The following is a 22,863-nucleotide window of genomic DNA, read 5'->3' on the forward strand; positions in this document are numbered from 1 at the left end:
TCTTCCGGGTATCCATCACTGCTGGAGCAGCGTGTGTAGACCCTTTTCTCACTAGGCGGAGGAAGGGAGCCCAGGCAGACACCAAGTAGTGAGAGGTGTCTAGTCAATCCTGCCCTCTTTCCTCCTCCAATAACAGGAAGCCTTTGTTTGTCAGGCATAATGTTACAGGTTGACCTGTGGAGTCCTGAGAACCTGCTAGATCCCTTTTCAAGCTCAGCTCTTTGAGCCTCAGTTTCCCCATCTGTCAGGTGTGTGTGTGTTGGGAGCGGGGCATAGAGCAGGTAGATCACTCAGGGCTCTCCCTCCCAGTTTTCAGGATGCTGCCCGGATGTGAACAAGGGTAGCTCCGGCCCTGCCAGCCTGTGGGGAAGGGGAGGGATCCCGGGAAGCTGGGCGACGCAGGCGCCACCTGGGAAGCCCCGCGCCGGAACCGTTCCCTGAGCCTGAGCGCGGGCCGGAAAGGACTCTGCGGCGAGGCGGGAAAGCTCTGTGGTTTCTGAGCTCTGTTCTCTGGCAAGAAACCCGGCTCCCGGAGGGCAGGGGTCGGCCGGGTCGCGCCGGGCGGGGCCGGGCGGGGCGGGGGCTGAGGGGAACGGAGTCAGGAAATTCCCAGGAAATTCCTTTCCATTTCGGCTTTCCCCGCCCCCTTGACTTGGGTGCCAACCTCTCCGGACCTTGGGAAAGAGAAAATGAAATTCTTTTCGGGTTTCCGCGCGTCCCTTCTCCAGCCCCTGGCCGCCTGGGGTGTGGAGCGCGCGTGGGAGCGCAATAAGGCCGGCTCGCCCGAGTTCGGGGCCTTCCCGCCCGCGCGGACCGTGTCCAGTCCTCGGCGGCTCCTGGGGCTCCCGAGCGCACTGCCGCTCGGTCCCCGAGCTTGGGGAGGCGTCGCCCAGCTTCGGTCCCGTTCAGCTTAAGCTGGTGTCACATGAGCCGCGGGGGAGTGGGAACCCGGGGAGTGGGCGGGTGCCTGCGCGCCGGGAGGGGCCCGCCCAGTGCACCTATATGCGCCGCGGCCCGGCTGATGGATGCCAGGAATTCCCAATGAGAGGCGATGGGGGGAAGTTTGGGCAACTGGGCCTGGCCAATGGAGAACCTCGGGAGGGCTCTGCCCCTTCCCTTCGCCCCCGCCCGCCTCGGCTCCCGCAGCGCGAGTGTGTGCGCCTCACTCAGTGTGCGTGGAGATTAGGTCCGAGCGCCGGCTCCGAGGCAGGCAGTTCGCGAGCTAAAGCCGCCGCCCCCGCCGCCGCCGCCGCCGCCGCTGCCAGCAGCCGCCTTCGCGAGCAGCGCCGCGGCGGAACCGGGCGCAGGGGAGCTAGCCCGGCCCCGCCAGCCCAGCCCAACCCGGCCCGACTCCCTCTCCACGCCGGGGCAGCAGCAGCAGCAGCCGCAGCCGCAGCCGCCGCCGCAGCCCGGAGAGAAGGTGGAGGAAGAAATCCAGCCCCTAGCACGCGCGCACCATCATGGACCATTATGATTCCCAGCAAACCAACGACTACATGCAGCCCGAAGAGGACTGGGATCGAGACCTGCTCCTGGACCCGGCCTGGGAGAAGCAGCAGAGAAAGGTGAGCAGCCGCCCCAGCCCGCCGCAGCCCCCCGCCCCGGCCCGCTCTGCCCGCCGGGCTCGCAGCTCCGGGCTCCGAACGGGTTCCAGGCGCGCACGAGCGGGGGCGGGAGATGCGCGGCCGCTGCGAGGTGGGGTGTTGGGTTACAGGCGCCGGGCGGTAGGGGGGGCGCCCCTGCCCCGGAGCCCGCGAACGCCGAGCCCGAGCGCAGGGAGGTGGGGCCGCCGGCGGGCAGGTTGCCTTGGGGCCCGCGATCCAGGCCACCCGGCTGCGGCCGCACTGTCCCGGCGTGGGCAGGGCACGGGGGCGGTACTCGAGAGGCTGGGATTGAGCCCCCAGCTCGGTAGCTGCTTGCTCGGATCGATTTTCTCTTCCCTTCCCCGCCCCTTGGTTCTCTCTTCCAACGGCGTGCGGTGGCAGCGCGCTTCCTGGGCCGCCCTGGGCTCAGTACCTGGAGGGGACAGGCTGCACGGGACTCTGCGCCTCCCAGCCCGCAGGCCGAGGGGAAAGCGGGCTCCAGAGGGATTAGCAGCCGCCCCCGAGTCTCCCTGGAGATGGACGTGCTGGAGTGGTGTTGGGGCTGAGAGAACCGGGGGGCATATGCGGGCTCCCAACGGCCCTGTGGGGGCGGGGTCAGGATGGCAAACCGTTTTATTGCTTAACGCAGTGGGTTGGTAGCTTAGAGCAGAGATGGGCTTGCGTCTGCGTCCTGCCCTTCCGACCCCCGCACATTCTTGGGAGGAGAATTTGGGCAACTTGATCTGAGTTGAGGGGCTCCAGGGCAAGGGATTGTCTCCGGGGATATTTGGGTCATTCATTGGGGATCTCTGCTTGGCCACCGAGCCGCATCCCAGGCTCCGTGTGCCGGGTGCGCGCTCCGCCACGGGGGCTGGCCTCGGAGCTGGCATTGGGACCCGGGCACAGTGGCCGATGGCAGGAAGAGGTCAGAAACCACTCTTTTTTGTTGGGGGGGAGGGCGCCCCAACCCTGCCTCTGCTTCCTGACTGCGCGGTGAGCTCTTGCCCCAGGCGGCCACGTACCCTGAACACCCCCCTCTCCCCCTCCCCCGCTGCCCGCTCCCATCCGGTCCCTCCTCATTTTATACCCCCCCCCCCCGCGCTGATCTGGGAATGGGGGGGACAGGATGGCGCGTCCCTCTGGATAGTGCGGTTAGGGCTGGGCTTGAGGGAGAACGCTCATGTCCAAAAATGGTAACATTCATTCCCTTTTTTAAACTTAAAAGGGGGGGAGTTTAGGGAGCCGACTGAAGTTTTTTTCCAGCCAAAGGCATCCTGTATTAGCTCACTCAGGAATCCTAAGCCCTGAAACGGCTCCCTTTTACTCACTTCATCAGACAAGCAGAGGTAATTTAAAACACACGCACAGAGGGCTTCCTCACAGTCGGCGACCTGAGCCCCGGGCTAAGCTTCTGCTGGGCCCAGCCCTATTTGGCGACGTCGATGGTCCCCCGGCTTCTTTGCACTGTGGCAGTTGCTTAAACACCCCTCCCCCTCTTCCTGTCGGCCCCTCAGGGAGCGCTGGGGGAGAGGCTGTGACAGCCCCCCACTCACCCGCTTGTTTCCTGGGACTGTTGGGCTGTTGATGGAGCTGAGAGGGGAGTGGGTGATTTGGAGATTCCCGTGAGGGCAAGGCAGGGGCTCTTTTTTTAGTTCAAGGTGAAGCCTTCTTGGGAATAGATTTTAAATTGGACAGGAGGGGTGGGATTAGGATGGGGGTGGATGTTTTGGGACCTTCCTTGGGGAGAAGATGAGGAGAAATCCCTGTTTACAAGCACCTACTGTGTGTCTAGTTGGGGCAGGAGTGACAGGACTGCCCAAGAATTAGGAATTAGGGTCCTTTTAAGGGCTGTGGGACTGAGTTCCTGGGAGCAGACACTCTTGTCTCCCCGGCCCTGAGCACTAGACCTGCACATAGCATTCAGTATTATCAAATGAATGAATGAATGTATTACATGTAGTTGGGGAGAAAAACTATCTAGTCTCTCTGCGCGTTTGTATGTATATGAGTGTGTATATTCATAAAACTCTGACCCGAGTGGTGGTGGGTGTGCATCAGGCCTCTGTCAGCCAGGTGGGAACAGGGTCGTCTGGGAAAGTTGGTTACCTAGGGGCAAACTCAACAGTTCCGAGAGCTGGCATTGGCTGATGTGTGCCGGGCACTGTTCTAATCTTGTCACGTATGTTGTTTCAGTTGTTGCTCCCAACAGCTCTGTGGGCCAGGCACACGTGAGGATGAGGAAATGAGGGCCAGAGGGGGAAGTAAGCAGCCAAGAGTCCTGACTGGTGCTGGTGGGGCAGGGATGCAGCCGTGTTTGGGGCAGCACCTTCCCCTCCATTGTCCCCCGTTGGTGAGGGAGGCAGGAAAGCTGGGCCTGGCATCCAGAGCCTGCAAAGATCTGACTCAGAAAATCCAAGGCTTTTTTTTCTGCCATTAATTCTTAATGCTACCTTGCCCGGGCCTCAGTTTCCTCATCTGCAAATGTCACCGAGTTCTCAGTGGGGTGGTAGGGAAATAGGAAGTAGTATTACATGTGGAAGATCAGACCTAAAGTAGCTTGTTGTTTTTGACACCCTCTCTGCTGACCATGGGAGGTGAGGGTTGAGTGGGACCAGAGCCGACAAGTGGACAGAGGCTGGCCATTCCGGAAGGAGGCAGGAGATTTTTTTTTGTTTTTTTTTTTTTTTTGGGTGAGGAAGATCAGCCCTGAGCTAACATCCATGCCAATCCTCCTCTTTTTTTTTGCTGAGGAAGACTGGCCCTGTGCTAACATCTATTGCCAATCCTCCTCCTTTTTTTCCCCTTTCCTCCCCAAAGCCCCAGTAGATAGTTGTATGTCATAGTTGCACATCCTTCTAGTTGTTGTATATGGGATGCGGCCTCAGCATGGCCGGAGAAGCGGTGCGTCGGTGCGCCCCCGGGATCCGAACCCTGGCCACCAGCCGCAGAGCTTACGCACTTAAGCACTAAGCCACGGGGCCGGCCCCTGGAGGCAGGAGATTGAGTGTAGGGGAGGAGGAGGGTCAGTGGAGGTCACACTGCAGTGGGGTACAAAGGCTACCGGGTGGGAGGCAGAAGACGCTGCTTTTAGCCCTGGTGCAATCACAACTATGCGTGAGACTTTGGGGAAGTTCGGTTCACTTCTCTGAGCTTGTATTAGATTATTCAACAAATACTTTTTGAGACCTACTCTGTGCCAGGCATGGTTCAGGTGCCCAGGATAGAGCACTGAACAAGACAGGTGAGGTCCCTGTAGCACTTGCATTTGGTTTCCTCCTCTGTAAATGGGCTGCATTCCTGCCCTGCCAACCCCCTCGGGGCTCCTACAGGGATGGGATTAAATGCATGGTAGGAAGTACTTCCTTGGTGAGTGGGGAGGCCTGGTGTACATGCAGATAGAAGTCTGTGCAGGCAGGAGGCATGACTCAATGACCTGCATCGCTTGGCCGTGGCTTGTCCCTTCTTCAAAGAATGCTTCAGTGCGGAGGTCATCAGGCTGGGCTCCCCGCCTCCAGACGCAGAATGCCGTGGACTGGGGGGGTTCACTGGTTTCACAATCTTCCTGACCTTCGAGGCTGAGCTCTCAAGCCACCTTTTCTAGGGGCAGCTTTTTATAAATAATTAGCTGCTTATTTATAAAAAGGAGCTAATTCCCCTCTTTGCCGCCCCGTGCTGGGTTGACAGGAGAAGATATGTAAAATGGCAGCTTCTGCTGTTAAATTTTATTCTCTCTCTCTTCTCCCTTCAATCCTGGAGGCTCTGGTTTAATGTGTATTTCCACAGGTGCCAGCCCTGGGGTTTTTTCTGCGTAGAAGTTTGATCAATATTTGTTGAGCTAATGGATGTTGAAATAGAGAGGCGGCCCTGGCAGGTGGATGAAGGTGGTGGTAAATAGGCCCCAGTCCCGAGTCTGCACCCATGTCAGCCAGGTGGCAGGAAGACAGGCGGCCTTGTTTAAACTCACTGCTGGACTGCAAGGCCATCGCAGGAGCTCACCAAGGCCACCGGTCAAGGTGGAGGCCTGCAAGGAGGGAGGCCTGCTGGAGATGGGCTTACCTGGGGAGGAGCGGGACGTCTGTCTGCCCTGAATGTTAGGACCCCCAATACCAGAGCGCTGCCTGGTGGAGGTAAAACCTGCCCAGGAGAGAACTGGCTCTGGTCTCCATCCTCATACTCCCTCCTGCTCCACCCTGTCCCGGTGTCCAGGGGTCAGGGACCCTGCCTGTTCTGTTCTCTGCTGAATCCCTAGTGCCTAACGCAGGGTCAGGCCTGTAGTAGGTCAGGCCTGTAGTCAGCCTGTAAGTCAGGAAACAACGCTGACTAATTGGGTAAGTGGCATCATGCCTGGCTCTCGACTCCTGGCTGGGGGTGGAGATAGGGATGAAGTGCCTTACATTCCAGGTAAACCACCCCATCCTGGGGCTGTACCCTGGCTCCAGCCTCAGCAGATGGATGTGCTCTGGGCATAGTGGGTTCAAATCTTGGCCCCTCTGCTGACTAGCTGTGCGCTCTTGGGTGAGTTGCTTACCTGCTCTGTGCCTGACAGTGCTGGTGGGGAAATGGAGATAGTAATCATTCCTGACTGATATAGTTGAGTGGAGGTTTAAACCACATAATGTATGTAGGGAATTTAGTACAGCATCTGACAGGTAGTGAGTGCTCAATAAATGTGAACTATTTTGAGGAACCAGAGTTTCTACGGCCTTTACCCAATATGCTTTGAGAAAAGGTGTAGCATATAAACCCATCTTAGAAGGAGCCCCAGTTGCCTGGGAGTGCATGGGAGTTGTAGTCCTTGACCTCTGATCCTGAAGTCAGCTCTGGCTCATTCAGTGTTGCTTGACCTCTCTGATTGCTCAGTCCCTTCCCCTATAGAAGGGTGTAGAACCCCTTGTCTTTTCCCTGCCTCCCGGGTATCCAGGATGGAGAGATGAACGTTAAAGTGCTTGAAAGCTTTGTCAGCTTGTTACAGGACAGGGAAAATGACCTTGAAGTATGAATTTCCTCTCAAAGAGACAACCCGGGGGGGTCTTCAGGCCCCACCGTTAAATAGCTGGGGGCTTTTCTCCAGGACCTGCTGCAGCTGTTTCCTCTCCAAAACCTGTCCCATGTGGGTGTGCTGAGAACAGTGCCCGGTGGCTGGCGATTGACACAGCCTGAAGGAGAGATGGACGGGCCTGGGGCCTCAGGGCTGTGGAGGCCAGCTGGCCTGGACCAGGCAAGTGGGGGCTGCTCCTGGCTGCACCAAGGCTGCCCTAGGATAGACAGGTGTGAGAAGGCCTGGAGCCACTGGGAACCAGATTTTCCAGTTTTGAGGAATGATGAGAACTCGAGGGGCTGTTGCCCCTGGAGATGGGCTTGTAGGAGTAAGAGACCAGCAGGCTTGTGCAGGACCGTGGTCACCAGCCTTTTCAAAAGGAAAACGAGGAAACTGGTTTCCTGAAGTCTGACTTCTTGAGGAGGGGCTGCCAAGGCTGTGCTCGGTGGGGTGGGGGGTGGGAGGAGGCCCCTGGGGCCTTCCTTCTGGGGCAGTTCTGAGTGTAAGGATGTCAAGGCACATAGGCGTCCTGTAGTTTGGGGTTTGTGGTTGGGACAAACCCTTTCCATGTTCTTCAGGAAGGCTGGGGACTGGGTGCCTGGCCAGTGGCCACAAACCATAAGCCTGGCTTGAGGACTTGTCACACAAGACCTGCTGCCTCCTGTGGGTCTGGAGCCGGGGCGTGGCAGACTACTGTGTGTCTCTAGGGAAGACCCAGCGTCTCTGATCCTCCACCTTCTAGTCCTTAATAGTGTAAGAGCATTGACGATTTCTCCTTGTGGAGTCAATCAGTGAACGCTGATGGAAACCCTATTAGGTACCAGATGCTCCACCCATGTGGGATCGTTTAGGTAAAGAGGGACCAGAAAGATACAGAAAATCATAGCAGGCGGGGCCAGTAATGGCCAGAGGCGTGGCATCGGCCACTATAGGGCAGGAGCCAGCACTGTGCTTGTGGTGGAGGTGAAGAGCGGGTGGCATTTGAGCTGCATCTCAAGGGATAGACAGGATTGGAAGGTTCTGCCGTGAAGCCTCGCTGGCAGTGAGGCTTGTGTGTGTGTGTGTAACGGAGGGTAGGACAGTAGGGGAGAAGGGAGAGGACTGGAAGGGCAGAGCAGGGGGCAACAGTGAGTCATCCCTGTAGGGGCCTGCAAGCTGCTACAGGCTGGGGAACACCCCCCCATTGTTGTGACTCATTGTCCTTCTTTCCCATTCTCTTTGTCCCTCCCAGAGCTGACCTCTCGCCTTTCTGAGAGGCCACACTGTTTGTACAGCTCACAGGTTAGGCTCTGGGGCCCCCGCCTCCGGACAGGTGGTGTTGGGACCACCCCAGCCAGCTAACCCCACTTGAGCTGCCTCCACGTGTAATCTACCCAAGGTTTTCCTGGGACCCGGCATGCGGCTGAGGGGCTGTGGTATCAGGGCACCTTCCCCACTGGCCCGGCTGTTGTCCCCTCTGAGTGTGGTCAGTGGGCCCACGTCTCTGCAGGAGGGGCCCTGTGAGCTGGGCTGAGTTACTCCCCAAGAACACTGGAGGCGGCCCGGCACCCACAGCTGGAGGTGATTTGGACAGTTTAGTCTGCAGCTCCCCAGAGAGGGCATGGCTGGGAGGCCGCAGGCAGAGGAAACCCCCTCAGCCTGGTTCCTTAGTCCTGGTCAGAGCTGGGTTACCCCATCAGACTCATGATTCAGCCCAGGCTTGTGTCTCCATCAGCCGAGGTGCCGGTGTCCTGCTAAGTACTAATTGTCCAAACCTGGCCCTGACTGAGGCAAGGAGCCGTGGGAGTGGTGGGGGCGGGAGCGAGCCACTCTGGAAGCCTACCTTCCTCTTAACATGGCCAAGACTTCTGCCTGGTTCCCAGGCTGAATCCTTCCTTCTCTGCAGGTAGGGAGTAAACATACGGAGAGGGCTGGTCAGGCCCTCTCTGCCTTGTCTTGCCCTCTCTGCCTTGTCTTGCCAGATTTACCCTGTCATGTCCTGGCTGGGGATTATCTGGTGGGATCTTGATATGCAGGGCGTGACAAGGCTGATACAGTGCTGCATAGGCCCCAAAGCCATGTGGGCAACAGTCATGACCCCAACCTGCCCCCTCTGTGTGCCCCCTCCAGCCACCCCAAATGGTGTCGTCTGTGGCAGAGGGGATGGGTGGGAGAGGCACGGCCTTAGTCTACCTCCAGCCCCCTCCCAGACAAATGAGCAGAAATGGCAGTCCCCAGCAGCCTGGGCAGGGTCATCTTCCCAGGCCAGAGCCAGGAGCATGACTGGATTTTTTCAGTTAAAAAAATTTTCTCCTGGGGCTGGCCCTGTGGCCTAGTGGTTAAGTTCAGCGTGCTCCGCTTTGGTCACCTGGATTGGCAGGTTCAGATCCCAGGTGTGGACCTACACCACTTGTCAGCCATGCTGTGGGGGTGACCCACATACAAAATAGAGGAAGACTGGCACAGGTGTTAGTTCAGGGTGAATCTTCCTCACCCCAAAAAAAAAAGATGTTTTTCTCCTAAATATCACAGTGGCTCACCCTTTCTGAGCACGTGCTAACTATTAGGCACTGTCGTAGGGACTCTGTATGCATTCACACGTCTAATCCTGTGAGGTGGGGACTCCTGTTACCCCATTTTACAGGTCAGAGAACTGGCTCAGAGCAGCTACGTAGCTTTTCCAAGATCACACAGCCTGCAGGAGGTGGAGCGGGGATCCGAAGCTGGGCAGCAGGGCTCCTGCGTTTGTCTCCTTGCCACTTTGCTCTGCTGCGTGTAACACAGATTCTCGTGTATCTCAGAACACGTAACCAAAGACAAACGTACATGAAACAAAACCCAGTGAGGAAAATGTTCTGGAATTACAGAGTGGTGGTGGTTGCAGAACCTTGTGAATATTCTAAAAACCACTGAATTGTGTGCTTTAAACGGGTGACTTTTATGGTATAGTAAATATATCTCAATTAAAAAAAACCTCAAAATGCTAAGTAATAGAAGAAAATGGCAATTGCCTACATCCCACCTCCCCGAGGTAAGCCCCTCCCTGAGTTTCTGGTGCTCTCTGCCACCCTCGTCCCTCCTACTCTCCTTCGTGTGTCCACTGTTTACTCTAAGGTCAGGGATCTGGGTTCATGGTGAGTGAGTGGGAGAGTAGAAGAGGAAAATAATCAAGAAAGGCGGTTTTCATAAAAGGCATGATGTGACTCTTTTCTTGGAAGCTGTGTAAGAACAGATCACAGATGAGCACAGACAAACTGAAGGCTGGGTTGGGGGGCTTCATTATTTCCCCAAGGCCAAGACCCACTGAACCTGTGTCTGTAGACCCTATAGGCCTGCGATTGCTTCTTACCTTCTGCCATCGCCGGGGTTAATAGTGTGGGGGCCAAGTGGGGCAGGTTTCCCCAAGGCCCCAGGCATGGGGAGGGGAGGGCAGGGCCAGGGTCCTCCCCCAGGAGGCAGCTGCACCACCTCAGACGTTGCCTAGCAATAGTGGGAAAAGGTGACTTAGCCCACTACAGAGGCGGGAAGAGAATAAAAGGCAGCTGGGGATGGAGATGGGGAATAGATGCAGAGGATGCTGTTACCCTGGAAACCGCCTGCTTGGTCCTTGGTTACAGTGGGCTACTTCTGGGCTGGTACCTGCTCTTCATTGAGAGGTTGTGGAGTCCTCTCCAGGCCTGTCCCCCATGGGGTCCGGGGTGGGGGACCTGGAGAAACCCCTCTTGCACATGGCCTCTGTGTTAGATGTGTTCTGTTGGCGCCTCATTTAACATTCACAACAGCCTTATAAGGAATGTGGGATGATCACAGTTGATAGATGAAGATGCTGAGCTTGGGGATATGAAATAACAGGCTCACAGCCACACAGTGAGAAAGGGCTGGGAACGAAGGTGCTAGTACCCTTGGTCCTTAAAGGGAACCTTTCATTTTGGTTTAAAGCATTTCACAAGCCCAAGATCTGGGAGGTAATGTAAATACTGTCTACCTACCTCCTGAGAAAGGCAGAGAAGATGAGAGAAGGGAGACTAGAGAGGAGAGTTATCTGTTTTACATCAAAATACCAAGCAACCGGTATTTATTAAGAACGTCTTGGTTCCCCAAATAAGTAAAAAGACTAATAGTTCACACTGATTGGGGTTGCATGGTTTGGAATACCTCAGTCTGTCAAACAACACTTTGTGGAAGGTACTGTTAGTTTCCTTGTTACAGACAGGGAAATTGAGGCTCAGAGAGGTTAAGTAACTTGCCCCAGATTGACCAGCCAGGTTATGAATGAACTCTGGCAGATTGACCTTGGAACTCAACTCTTAACCGGACGTACAGACATACCCTTAGCTATTTTGTTTTTTTTTTTTTTTAAAGATTTTATTTATTCATTTTTTTCCCCCCAAAGCCCCAGCAGATAGTTGTATGTCATAGGTTCACATCCTTCTAGTTGCTGTACGTGGGACTCGGCCTCGCGCTGGACGGAGAAGTGGTGCCTTGGGGCGCGCCCGGGATCCGAACCCAGGCCGCCAGCATCAGAGCGCGCGCACTTAACCGCTAAGCCACAGAGCCGGCCCCCCTTAGCTATTTTGGAATTTATGTTTTAATTGAGAAACAAAGCTTATATAAATGAAATAATAAGGAACAATGCAAGATGGTATATAATGAAGTACTTGTTCTGTGATTCATGATTTTTAACATTTCTGCTTTCACATGCGGTTTTCTCCGTTAATCATGGTGAGCACACTTGTGAGGTCTTATCCCCATTTCATAGACAGGGCAAGTAAGGCTCAGAAAGGTTAAGTGACTCTACCAGGGTCTCTCTTGCAGCCTGAATGGGGTAGAGCTGGTTTTGAATCCGGGTCTGACTGGAGGGTCTGTGAGGCTAAGGGGGTGGGCGTGGGTGTTGCAGAATTCCTTTTCTTGGTTGAAAAGGTAGTGGAGGCTTCTAGTTGTATTTCTCCACACTTTTCAGTAGAAGGAGTAACCATCGGGAATAGACTCAGGTCTCCTGAACCTGCAGGGCCCCACGTGTCCCCGGTGCCCTCTCCTCGAGCTGACCCCCGCTTTCGGGGACGGGCTTCCCTGCTTTAAGACTCAGGCGCGTCCCCTTCTCTGCTGCTGTGGTTCCTTCAGCTTCACCTGCTTGTTCTTCCCTTTGTTTGGTCACCAGGGGAACCTGAGGGCCTTGGACCAGGTAGCTGAGGCCCAGTGTTTATTTTGATTGGAACAGCCTGTGCACGTGGAGCCCAAAGTTGGAGGTTCGTGTTTAAGCCTTGAGACTGTTCGGAAAGATGGTGAGGGAAAGTTTGGGGGCTTTGGGTGGGGTGAGAAGTTTTGGCTGTCATTGCCGCAGCCAGGGCAGAGGACAGCACAAGGGAGGACAGGGCCCTTCCTGAGCCCCAGCTTTGACCCTGGTGGCCCAGGGTCTAAATCTGAGGCCCCAAGTGGTTCAGCTGAGGGTGGAACAGCCGTCATGGGGGAAAGGGAGCCTTTCTGACAAGCTGCCTCCCCTCCACCTTGTTTTTCCTGTTTCGTGGTTGTTGGTGCTGTGGGGCTGTTCAGAGTGTGGTCACAGGCCTGTGATTTGAGGCCAGGCCAGGACTTGCAGGGGAGCATTTTTATGGGCCTGAAGATTTATTTTTTAAAAGCCATCTGTAAAGCTGATTATAACCAATGGGAGTAGAATGGAGCGGTGCTGAGCTCTATTTTCAAATCATCTGTAGGTGAAATGACATGAGGGAGGGAACGTCGAGGTGGGTGGCCGCCTTCAGGCAGGGCTCCTGCTGAACTTGGCTTTCCATCTTAGGAGAGAGCCTTGCTTGTGGTGGGGGGTGCTTGTTACTGTCAGACTCTATCTTCTCTTCTTATGTCCGATGTGGAAGTGTCCACACAGAACAGCCTGTGGTTTGGGAATAGAGGAAGAAGTGGGGCTTTTAATTCTTCTAAGTTCCACACCAGGAAAGGGGTCCCTACCACCCCCCAGTGTGAGGGCCTGGGGGGGTGCATTGGGGGGAAGGGCAGCAGCCTTTGCCAACGTCTGGCTGTCTTGACCTCTCATCTGTCCGGGTCTGTGTGCAGGTGTGTTGTGTCAGCGTGAATGCAGGCACATTGTGTGTGTGTGTGTGTATGTGTGTGTGTGTGTGTGTCGCTCTGAGAAGCCCCTCTGTTGTTTTTGGCTATTGCCTTGACTTTGGCAGAGTAGCAGCTCCCTTTCAAACACGGCATACATCCTCCAGATAATATATAATGGCACTTTCCAGTAGACTTCCCGATATTTCGGAAAGGACTTTCTTTCCAGGAACCTAAAGTGCTTTTCCAGACTTGGCCCTGGGAGCTGGGGGATGGAGGAGGTGGCTTGTGAATCCTGCTTTCCCGGAGCAGGGGAAGTGGGGCCAGACCCCTGGTTTCCTGCCCTTCCTCCTGGATATGGGCTGGGACAGTTTGGAGGTGTTTTCGCAGGCATGAGGCCTCTCTTTAGAAATGTGGATAATATTCTAAACTTTAGCCCCACTGAAAGCCACCTATTTTTTTTTTTTAAGTTAAGCAATAGTAAATTTAGAGGTTCATTGTACGTAATCAGCTTTTAAAAAAAATTAAGGAATGTCACACTGGGGTCTCAGTTTGCTGGGCCTGTCTGGAACCCCCTTAGTGGGGTTGCTTGGCACAGATAGTGGGGTCACAGTGGGGCCCAGGGGTGCCTGGCTGGGGGACCTGCCCCCGATTCCCTTTCCACGGAAGCTGCTGGTTCTGGAGAAGGCCCAGCTTAGGCCCACCTTGTGGCCCAGGAGTATATCTGGGAATATGGAGCTGAGCATCCATCCCTGCCCCCAGCATGAACTAAGCTGGTACCGTGCGTGGGTCAGGCATGTTTCTAAGTGTTTCACAGATACTAATTCATTTAATCCTCATAACACCCTTATGAGGTGGTTTAGCTGGAGGTAAGGAAATTTAGAAAGGCCTGCAGAGGCTCAGGCGGTTACGCCATTGTCTCTAGACTTTTGCTCTTGTGGCCAGTTCACAAAGACCGTGAACTTCATAGACAGAGCTGAGGCCCTGGCGTTCTTCTCCCCAGTCCCATTCCCTTCCCTCCCTGGAATTAACCACTATCTAGTTTGGTGTTTTTATTCCTAAGTGAACATTTATATAGTTCCTGCCTGTGTAGTGGTCTGTATTTTTGCACCTGTTTAAAACTCGACATAAATGGTGTCATACCCAACATATCGCTGTGCACGCTGCCCTTTCTCTTTACGCATTTCCAGTGTCCTGGAGCTGTCCAGACTGACCTGGCCCCCTTGTTTGGCAGATGAGACCACAGGGCTGCAGGGGCTGGAGGACCTGGGGGACTTGACCAGGTTGCACAGCCGCTTACAGGTGGCAGGTGGGACCAGAAGCTGGGCTTCCTGCTGCTTCGGGTGCCTCCCTGTGTTACACCTGCCGCCCGCCCCCTGTCGGTGTTCGAAGACTCGCTGGTATTTGGTGAGGGAGGGCAGGAGCAGTCGGTCTCAGTTTCCTATTTTCTTTCATCCCATGCGTGTTTTTGGCCCCTGGCTTCCATCCCCTGGGGCACCTGCACTCTTGCCAGCTCCCCTCTCCCTGGGGCTCCGAGAGTCAGGTTCTTAGGCACTCACACCACTTTGCTGTTTTTCCTCCTCTAGGGGAGAATCTGTCCTTTTATTCTTCCTGATGAAGCAAATATGCAATGGCAGAAAGCTACTGTGAATTTGGGAATGCTTCTACATGACTTTATATTTTATATCCCACAGTGGCGTTTTGCAGCATTTGGAAGTTGGTCGTTCTCTGTGCGTAGCGTTTTGGAAGAGGCCAGAGGTGGGGAGCCACGGCTGAGTCCTTCTTGGCTGGGCCCCAGGGGCAGCCAGTGGGATTCCAGTTAGGTCTCCGTGTCCCCGCTGGGATTCCTGGCTCACTTAGCGCCTGGGTAGAGGATGGGCTGGAGGGAGAGCTGGGAAGGACAGATGTGTTGGCAGACCTCGTCACACTTGCTCTGGGCACTGCTGTGAAACTTGGCTCTAAGGACGTTTGGAGGGTTCTCGGGATGTCACTGATCTGTGACTGACGTGGGGCTCCTTGGATGATTGAAAGTGGGTTTGTGGGGTCTCCTGGGGCCCCCTTGTAAGGAGTCTGTTATCCAGGGCTGCTGGAGGCTGTGCCACTGGGATCCAGACACACTCATGTCACCTCATCCCAGAGCCTTGAAGCCTAGAAGGATAGGGGTGGTTTGTGGGGTAGGACAGTGGTTCTCAAACTTGAATGTGCATCAGAATCACCTGGAGGGCTTGTGAAAACACAGGTCGCGGGGCCCCATCCTCAGAGTTTGTTATTGGGTAGGTCTAGGGTGGGGCCTGAGAATCTGCATTTTTAACAGGTGAGCTGACACTTCAGAGTTACTCAGAGAGGAGGTAGATGTAGGCGGGGGGAAGAGTTGGGGCTGTTTTTGCCGGCTGCTCTAGAGGTCGTGACCTAGACTGTGACTTTGCTGTTGTTTTCTACCTAGCATCTCCTCTCCCTCCCCCTAAAATAAATAAAAGCTGTGTTCTTTCTCTATTTGAGGGGCCCACCCTTAGTAAGAGGGAGATGTGCTCCTGCACCCCGAGCACGGCTGGCTCCCTAGGAGTCTCCCGCTGACACATGGTAGGTGCTCCCAAATATTGGATGTGGCAGCCTGTGACGGCGAGTGCCTTTGGGGGGATGTGGCAGCCACAGTCCAGCAGGAGATGTCCGGCAGAGGCTGAGGTGCTGGGTAGTGAAGGTCCGAGTCACCAAGGGCCACTCCAGTGACGGGGCTGAATTCAGGTCCCAGAGCAGGGCTCAGAGCTGTGCCCTGGAGTCAAGAGGCCAGAGGCCAGGGAAGCTGGCCTCATGCTTGGGATGGGGCCCGAGCCTGGGATGACCTGAGGCCCTGCCACGCCGCTCCGCACCCCCTCCCGGGGTGTCTGATTGCAGGGTGGCCGGGAGCCAGCGCAGGGCCCCCAGCTCCGTTAGGCAGTCCAGCTGTGTTTCTTTTTCTTTTGGTCAGCGGCCCACTTCAGATTCCTCTCCTGAGGTACGGACCATGCTGACACGTCCCTCTACCCCCTGCCCTTATTGCATTTGGCTCGGGCCCCTACTTCAGACAAATTTTAGGGAGTTTCTGGTCCTCTTGTGTGGGTTTGGGGGCCTCAAAGGAAGTAAGACTTGGGCCTCGGTTTTCCTTCTCCCTCTAGCTCCAGTGCTGAGGGTTCTCTCTCGAGTGGTGGACATCAGCAGCCTGCTCTCCTTAGCCACAGCATCTCGGGGGTGTGGAACCAGGCAGAACCCTCCAGCTCGCAGTATGTGGGGTCCAGCAGGACCTTGGTCCACCTGCCTTCTGCTCCCTTTCCTTCTTTTTTTTTTTTTAAAGAAAATGATTTCTTTTTTTTTTTTTTTTTTTGTGAGGAAGATCAGCCCTGAGCTAACATCCGTGCTAATCCTCCTCTTTTTACTGAGGAAGACTGGCTCTGAGCTAACATCTATTGCAATCCTCCTCCTTTTTTTTTTTTCCTCAAAGCCCCAGTAGATAGTTGTATGTCATAGTTGCACATCCTTCTAGTTGCTGTATGTGGGACGTGGCCTCAGCATGGCCGGACAAGCGGTGCATCGGTGTGCGCCTGGGACCCGAACCCGGGCCACCAGTAGTGGAGCGCGCGCGCTTAACTGCTAAGCCACCGGGCCGGCCCTGCTCCCTTTCTGTTGGGACTTTGGATGGTGGCATTTAGGAGAGGAGTAGGTGTAGAAAGACTCCTTTTTGAACTATTAGGCCAGGGAACTGCTTGGGAGGACCCTGTCCTGTCTGTCGGACCAGGGAGAACGGTCGTGCGTTACGTAACAGGGCCTAACAGGGCCGTAGGAGACTGAGGTCTTGTCTTGCTGCCCGTGGCTACTGTGTGATGCTGGAAGGGGCTAGGTTATGGGATGTTGGACTTGGATTATCACATGGAGATGTTCTCTAAGATCTGGGTCAGTGCCAGCATTCTGTGTGTCTGTCCTCTTGTGGTGGGGGCGTCACTCAGCAGAGTCAAGTGCTTCTGGAGGTCATCTTGAGGTTGACTCCTGGGCTTCCCAGCATGGCTCTGAAAGTAACCATTCTGCTAACACGCAGACTCTAATCTTTAGGAGTCTTCTGTGGCCTCAGCTTTCAGGAATTTGTTCTCACCCTCTGGGGAGGGAGTGGGTGGGGCCAGGTGAATGAGCTTCCCTTCCCCAAGTCCCGGGCAGCAGTGCTCTTTTACTCTGGAAATGCCTGCTTGGGGTGTGGCCAAGTGGGAAGCCAGGTGCCTGGGGAGGGGAGAGTGGGGGAGGCCTTGTCTGGGGTTGGCGAAGGGTCCCTTAGCTCTGCCTTCTAGCCTGGATGCTCCAGGTGTGGTCCGGGGGATGGGGATGCCTGGGGGTGGCTCAGGAGGAGTGGGGAGAGCATCTCTGCCCACTACAAGGTAGACCGTTCATAATTGGTCTTTTGTGTAGGCTTGGCTGTCCCTCAGGCCTAGTGTGAGGGAGGTGACCTGCCTGTGGGCTCAGTGGGTAGGAGAAACTCCTGCTGGAGCCAGGGAGCAAGGATTTCAGCTGGAATCCGCTCAAGGGGCTGGTGTCAGTAGGCTGCCTTGTCTTTCACTTTGTTTACTCGGGGAACCCAGCCCTAACCCTTTCCCTTGTAGTAGTTTGAAGAAATCAAATCATTGAATGCCTGCGCCGGAAGGACACTTTATTGTCACCTGATCCTCCCCTCTTAGATGAGGAGACTGAGGTCCTAAGTAGTGATCTGACTTGTCCAAGGACACTGCCGTGAGTTCATCCCTTGTGGGGCTGGTTTTGGTAAGGACTGTTTATTCTGGGCACACATAAATCGTCTTCTGTAGTCATCCTTGTGGTTGGGCTCCAGAACACCTGCTGACAGACAGGCAGGGTGAGCCTCTGTGCTCTGAAGGCAGATGGAGCTGCTGGGGTTCTGGCTAGTGTATGGGTGGTCAAGTTCAGGTGAATTTCACACATGATGGCCGCTGTGCTCTGCCAGGCTGGAGGCGGTGATGGGCAGGCGGCCCTTTGTATGGCTGCCCTTACACTCAGATGTTCCTGGGACTGGCTCCTGAGATTGTAGTTGAGGAGAGGAGCTACAAACGAGCCACAGGGACAAGTGCTGGTGGCGCTGGTGGCACTGGTGGTCCTAGTCCTGATATTAATGGCTAACACACTACCACGTGCCCAGCCCTGTGCTAAGTCTGTTACATGCATTATATCAATGAATTGCCATAACCACCCTATGAAATATAGATATTATTACATTTTCATCTCTGCTTTACAGAAGAAATTGAGATTTGAGGTTTAGTGAGATTAAATAATATACCCAACCCACACAGCTGTTGAGTGGGGTCATGGCCTTTGAACCCAGGGCTGCCTGGCCGGAGCCCACGCTCCTAACCACTGCCCTGGCTGCCACCTCTCTGCCAGGTCCCTCCTGCTTGGTGGCTCTTGGCCCTGACTGGGGAAGGGAAGCACCTCACTAGAGATGGAGCTGGACCTCCACCCTCCTTGAGCCCCAAATACCTCTCTCCTGACACATACCTTCCTGAGGAACCAGAAAGTGGCCATCTGTCTGGTCCCCGACACTGCAGGTCCCAGCGCTGTGGAGGTGGGGGCGCTCAGAGCCAGATGGGGGCTTTTTATCACCGGGTCTGTTCTCTTTCCCTCTTGCCCCACAGAGACCTCCCCAGGCACTGGCCACCCTCCCAGATGGTCTTGGCAATGAGGCTCTGCTGGGCCCTCCCTCTGGGAGGGACGGTTTTCTCGCCTTCCTGGGAGCACAGGGGTGCTGGCCTTGCCTCCGCTGGCTGCCCCAGACGGGCTCTTCTGGGCTGGGCTGCTCCTGCGCCCAGCACCTGTACAGGTGCTCCAGGCCCCCGCCCTCTGAAACAGCCCGGCTAGTGTTTCCCCTCTTTGTTGCAGGCCTGTGCAGCCTGTTTCACATGCACAGTCTTATTCATCCCCACAACAAGGTAGGAGGTAGTAGTCCTATTTACAGGTGAGGGAATCAAAACCCTGAGAAGTCAGAGAACACGCTAAGGCTAGTGCTCAGCAGACTGAGGGGCACGCCACCTAACGCCCAGAGTGAGCAGAAAGTGGCAGCTGGCCCAAAAAAACAAAAACAAAACCCAAAACGACGACGACAATGAAACACTTTCCAGCCTGGCTACAGCATCCCGGTCTGGGCGGGCTGGGAGCGTCTCTCTGATGAAGGAGCCTTGCTGGCCTCCTCTGAGAGAAGAGGCCGGGTGCAAAGCCTTTACAGGCTCATGGGCTCCTCTCACCCATTAGGCTGTGGCTGGGGCATTGCTCAGAAAAGCTCAGGCAAGAGAAGACAGCGATGCAAGGACGGCCAGAAGCCAGTCTGAGCCTGTCCCTCGGATCTGGCCTTGCCTTTGTGATTTCTTCTTTATAAAGAGTGTTTCAGTGCCTCTTGTCACCTAGACCTGTTAACAGGGGCTATGGGATCCTGATGAATTAAAAAGAAAATACTGTTATACACACCAGTTCTTCTAATGCTGTGTGCCTGGCACTGTCCTTAGCTTTTTACATAGAAGCACGGGGACAAGGACTTTCCATGTACTAACACATCTAATCCTCACAACAACCCTGTGAAGTGGGCACCAGTATCCCCGTTTTACTGATGGGAAAACTGAGGCCCAGAGAGGTTTAGTAATTTGCCCTAGGTCCTGCAGCTAGTAAGTGGCATAGCTAGGATTTAAGTCCGTGGATTTCTAGTCAATAGGATCATGATTCCTTTCAGGTCAGGAACATCCGTGTGACTTCCATTTCTATCCCCAAAGCTGGCCTAGCACCTGGTACGGAGCGGGTTCTAGGAAAAGTGGCAAGGACAGAATGAAGGGCGTTTGCATCCCTGCCCTTTGAGGGAAAGTTGCCTTTAAGTTGGAGGGCTCCGGCGTGGCTTCCTGTGGGCGTGGGAGATCAGCAGCAGCCCCGAGGCCCACCCTTGGCTTCCTGCAGCCACTTGCTGAGTGTGGGGAGGCCCCAGTGTTGGGGGAGACGTCACAGGTAGGTGGGGTAGGCAGGGCTGGGAAGACAAGCCCAGGGCCACAGTGCCGAAGCCCCTCATGAGCTGTTTGTTCCTTGGGGGAGGTCAGCATTGGCCTCACGTCACAAGTGCCATTAGGCGTTTCATTCCCAGGGAGGGGTAAGATAGCAAATGACTTAGCATTTAATTAAGTTATCAATTCACGGGGGAGGTTTGTTTCTTATATCTCTCTTTATCCACGATGCCTGGCATGTGGTAGGCACTTAAGGAATGTTAGAATTAACACTGAATGAATGAATCAAGGGAAAAACTTACTATGGAAAATTCAAGCACAGGAGTAGAGAATAGTATAATGAATCCCCACGTACCCATTACCCAGCTTCAAGAGTTAGTGACTGAGCCTGCCTGTCATATTTAGCCGTCTGGGTTAATTTACAGTGAGATTAGCGAGCTGGTATGAACTGCTAGGAACTTCAAGTGGAAAAAGGCAAGTGGAGATGAAATGATACTTTAGTGCTGATAAAAACTCCCGCTCGTGTTGCCGCCGTGCCAGGCACGATGCAGGTGCTCTCCTGAGGGTTTGAACCCACGGTGTTCTGTAACTGACCAGGGGCGCTGGGCTCAGGGGGAGGAATGTTTCACAAGGATGAATTCAGCAGACACATGAGATGGACAAACATGTCCACTGGGGCCAAAGGCACTGCGGCCAACCATAGTTCATCTACTCAATTCACATTTACTGTGGATCATCTGTTTTCTTTTTATGACATTTCAAATATAAGTGTAGAGAGTAGTAAAACAAATACGTGCTTGCCCACGTGCTTGCCACCCAGATTTAACAAATATTAAGCACTTGCTCTTTTCAGATAAGGGCCAGATGCATGATCCTCGGTCTCTGAAGAGGCCAGCGGGTGAGAGACCCATGAGCTGGCATTTGCCTGTCACGTTCAAAGATGTCCTATGCAGTATGGTGACGGGAGCCCAAGGAGGGCCCCAACGCACCTTGGAGGGGACAGGTAAGACTTCCTGGAGGAGGTGCTACTGTGAGCTACAAGTTAAATGGAGACCATGTAAGAGTGAGTCAGGTGTTGGTGAAGGTGGGGGAAGTGGGTCAGGCAAAGAGTGTGACCAAAGGCAAGACACAGTGAGTGTCAGGTTCTGGGAAGGGAGGGGCAGGAGATGAGTGTGAAGGAGTAGGCAGGGAGCAGCTGGAGAGAAAGGCCTGGGGCTGGTGACAGTGAGTACAGGGTGAGTCGCAGAGGGACAAGCTTGGGCCATCTTCGGGGCAGTAGTGGATGCCTGGCTTGTCCCAAGTCCTGCTCAGTGCACAGCTGTCTGAACTGGGCACTGTGCCTTGAGAGGATTAGAGACCAATATACTCTCACCTAGAGGGTGGAGAAGGATGAGAACCCAGCTGTTTGGAGAAGGCTCCATGCTGCCCAATGGAAGAGGGTGTGCTGGACTTGCCGCGTGGGGTAGGCCCGCGGGGGAGAAGTAGGGATCGGTGACAGTTGTGTGGGAGATGGAGTCTAGCTCGGAATCTCTCAGAGTCAAACTTTCCAAAGGAGGATGAACTGTCAGGTCGTGAGTTTCCTGGCCTTGAATGTGTTTAAGTAGACTTGGGGTGAGAAGGAGGTGGAGGGAGGGGTGCTCTGCCTTGCCTGGCCCTCGGGGCTCCTCCTCACTCTGTTCTAAGGATTTAGGCGGGGGGAGGGTAGGTGAAGTGACCCGTGGGCACAGGCCAATGGTGCTCCAGGGAAGGCGGCTGTGGAGGAGGTGCTGGCCCGTTGCCATGGGAACCATCCCTGCTGTGGGTTTCCGATCCCGAGGATGCCCTGGCAGGGAATGAGCTCACTGCACTTGCGAGGTGATGAGTCAGCCTACTTCGAGGTCTTGCTTGCTCTCCAGGGCTAGGCAAGAAGCCAAGCAGCAGACCCTGCCTCTGTGCCCTCTTGGACCACTGTAGGACACTTCTCTGCCCGACGTGGGCTGTTGTCCTTAGAGAGGACATGGAGGCGGCAGAGTCAGCTGCCAGCCACTCTGGCAGCTTGGGGGATCCTGACTCCAGTGGAGGCAGGAGGAAGCCTCTAGTCCAGTTGGCCAAAGGTTGGCCCTCAGCAGGGGCTGAACCATCCTATCTGCTGGCCACTGAGCTCCTGGATAGGGCACCAACTACAGTTGTGCTGGGACCGGGGCTCACAGGCCTGTGGTCTGGACAGATGCTGAGGATGTGGTTTCAGGTGGGCTGAGGGTTTTGGAGGAGGAGTGTAGGCCGTTCGTGAATGTCTGTTGGTTGGGTGTGGGGGTAGTTTCTAGGGGTGGATGAAGAAAGCTTCCTGGAGGGAGTGGCATTTGATCTGACATGGGAAGGCTGAGGGGTCACTAGTGTGCCAATCAAGCCCGAGGCATTGGAGGTCAGGGGTCATGGCAGGGCCTTTGCCCCTCCCCTCCATGTGTCCAGGTGTCCAGTTTGTTGTTTTTGTGAGGGAGGGCTTAGAACACGGCCACTGACTGACAGGGAATGGCAGGAATCTCAAACAGCTGTGATTTCAGGGCACCAGGCATCTTCCCCAAGACCCTAAGAAACGCAGACCATCACCTGCTAGGTTCCAGTCCCGAAGGGTCCAGACGGGGGCTGTAGCCTGTCCCCTCCCCGCAGTGTGGCAACCTGGGGGATGACATGGGAAAGGCTGGGGGACTCTGCTTTTCTAGCGTCTGCTTGCCTGCTTGCTTCACTCACGTGGGCCTCTGTTTCCATTTCAGAAAATAACTTCGGGGGGAAAAATAACCATTTTCACCCTTTCACCTAAACACAACTATTTGTATTTTCAGAAACCTATTTTGTTTTTATCCTCGTGCCTGCATTATTTTGGTAGGAGTAATCATAGCGTATGTGCAACTTAGTTCTGCTTTTTTATTTCCCCACTTGGCATTTTATCAAAGACATTTTTTCTTATATAGCTACATAGCCCTGGAGACAGTGAGATCCAAGTATAGAGATTGTTTCCTGAATATATATTTGTTTGTACTTTCCTGCCTCTTTCCAAAAGCATTTGAGGAGAACACATTGAAAGGTTCATGTACAACAGAGTTTTAAAATTAAAGTTAGAAGATCTGGAGCTTTGTCAGGGTGGGGGTGAGGTCATTGAGAAAACAATGTGAAAAGAGGTTAGTTTTCGTAGGTCAGCACTGACCCTAGTTCCGAGCTTCCTGGC

At 54.7% G+C, this 22,863-nt stretch overlaps 1 protein-coding gene across 3 annotated transcripts in view; it reads left to right on the forward strand.

Annotated features, from left to right (window-relative positions):
- Nucleotides 1-1,166: 1,166 nt before the first annotated feature.
- ACTN1 (actinin alpha 1) overlaps nt 1,167-22,863 on the forward strand; it is a 98,339-nt gene continuing 76,642 nt past the window's right edge. The window contains exon 1 of one of the 3 annotated variants that reach the window (XM_004426278.3): nt 1,167-1,565. In XM_004426278.3, coding sequence (XP_004426335.1) covers nt 1,461-1,565 — 105 coding nt within the window. In that variant the 5' untranslated portion in view covers nt 1,167-1,460. The remainder of the gene's footprint in view (nt 1,566-22,863) is intronic. The other 2 variants (XM_004426276.3, XM_004426277.3) reach the window with 2 other exon arrangements.

This window comes from Ceratotherium simum, chromosome 24 (assembly GCF_057802395.1).
Source record: "Ceratotherium simum simum isolate JZ-2026a chromosome 24, ASM5780239v1, whole genome shotgun sequence".
NCBI classification, from domain to species: domain Eukaryota; kingdom Metazoa; phylum Chordata; class Mammalia; order Perissodactyla; family Rhinocerotidae; genus Ceratotherium; species Ceratotherium simum.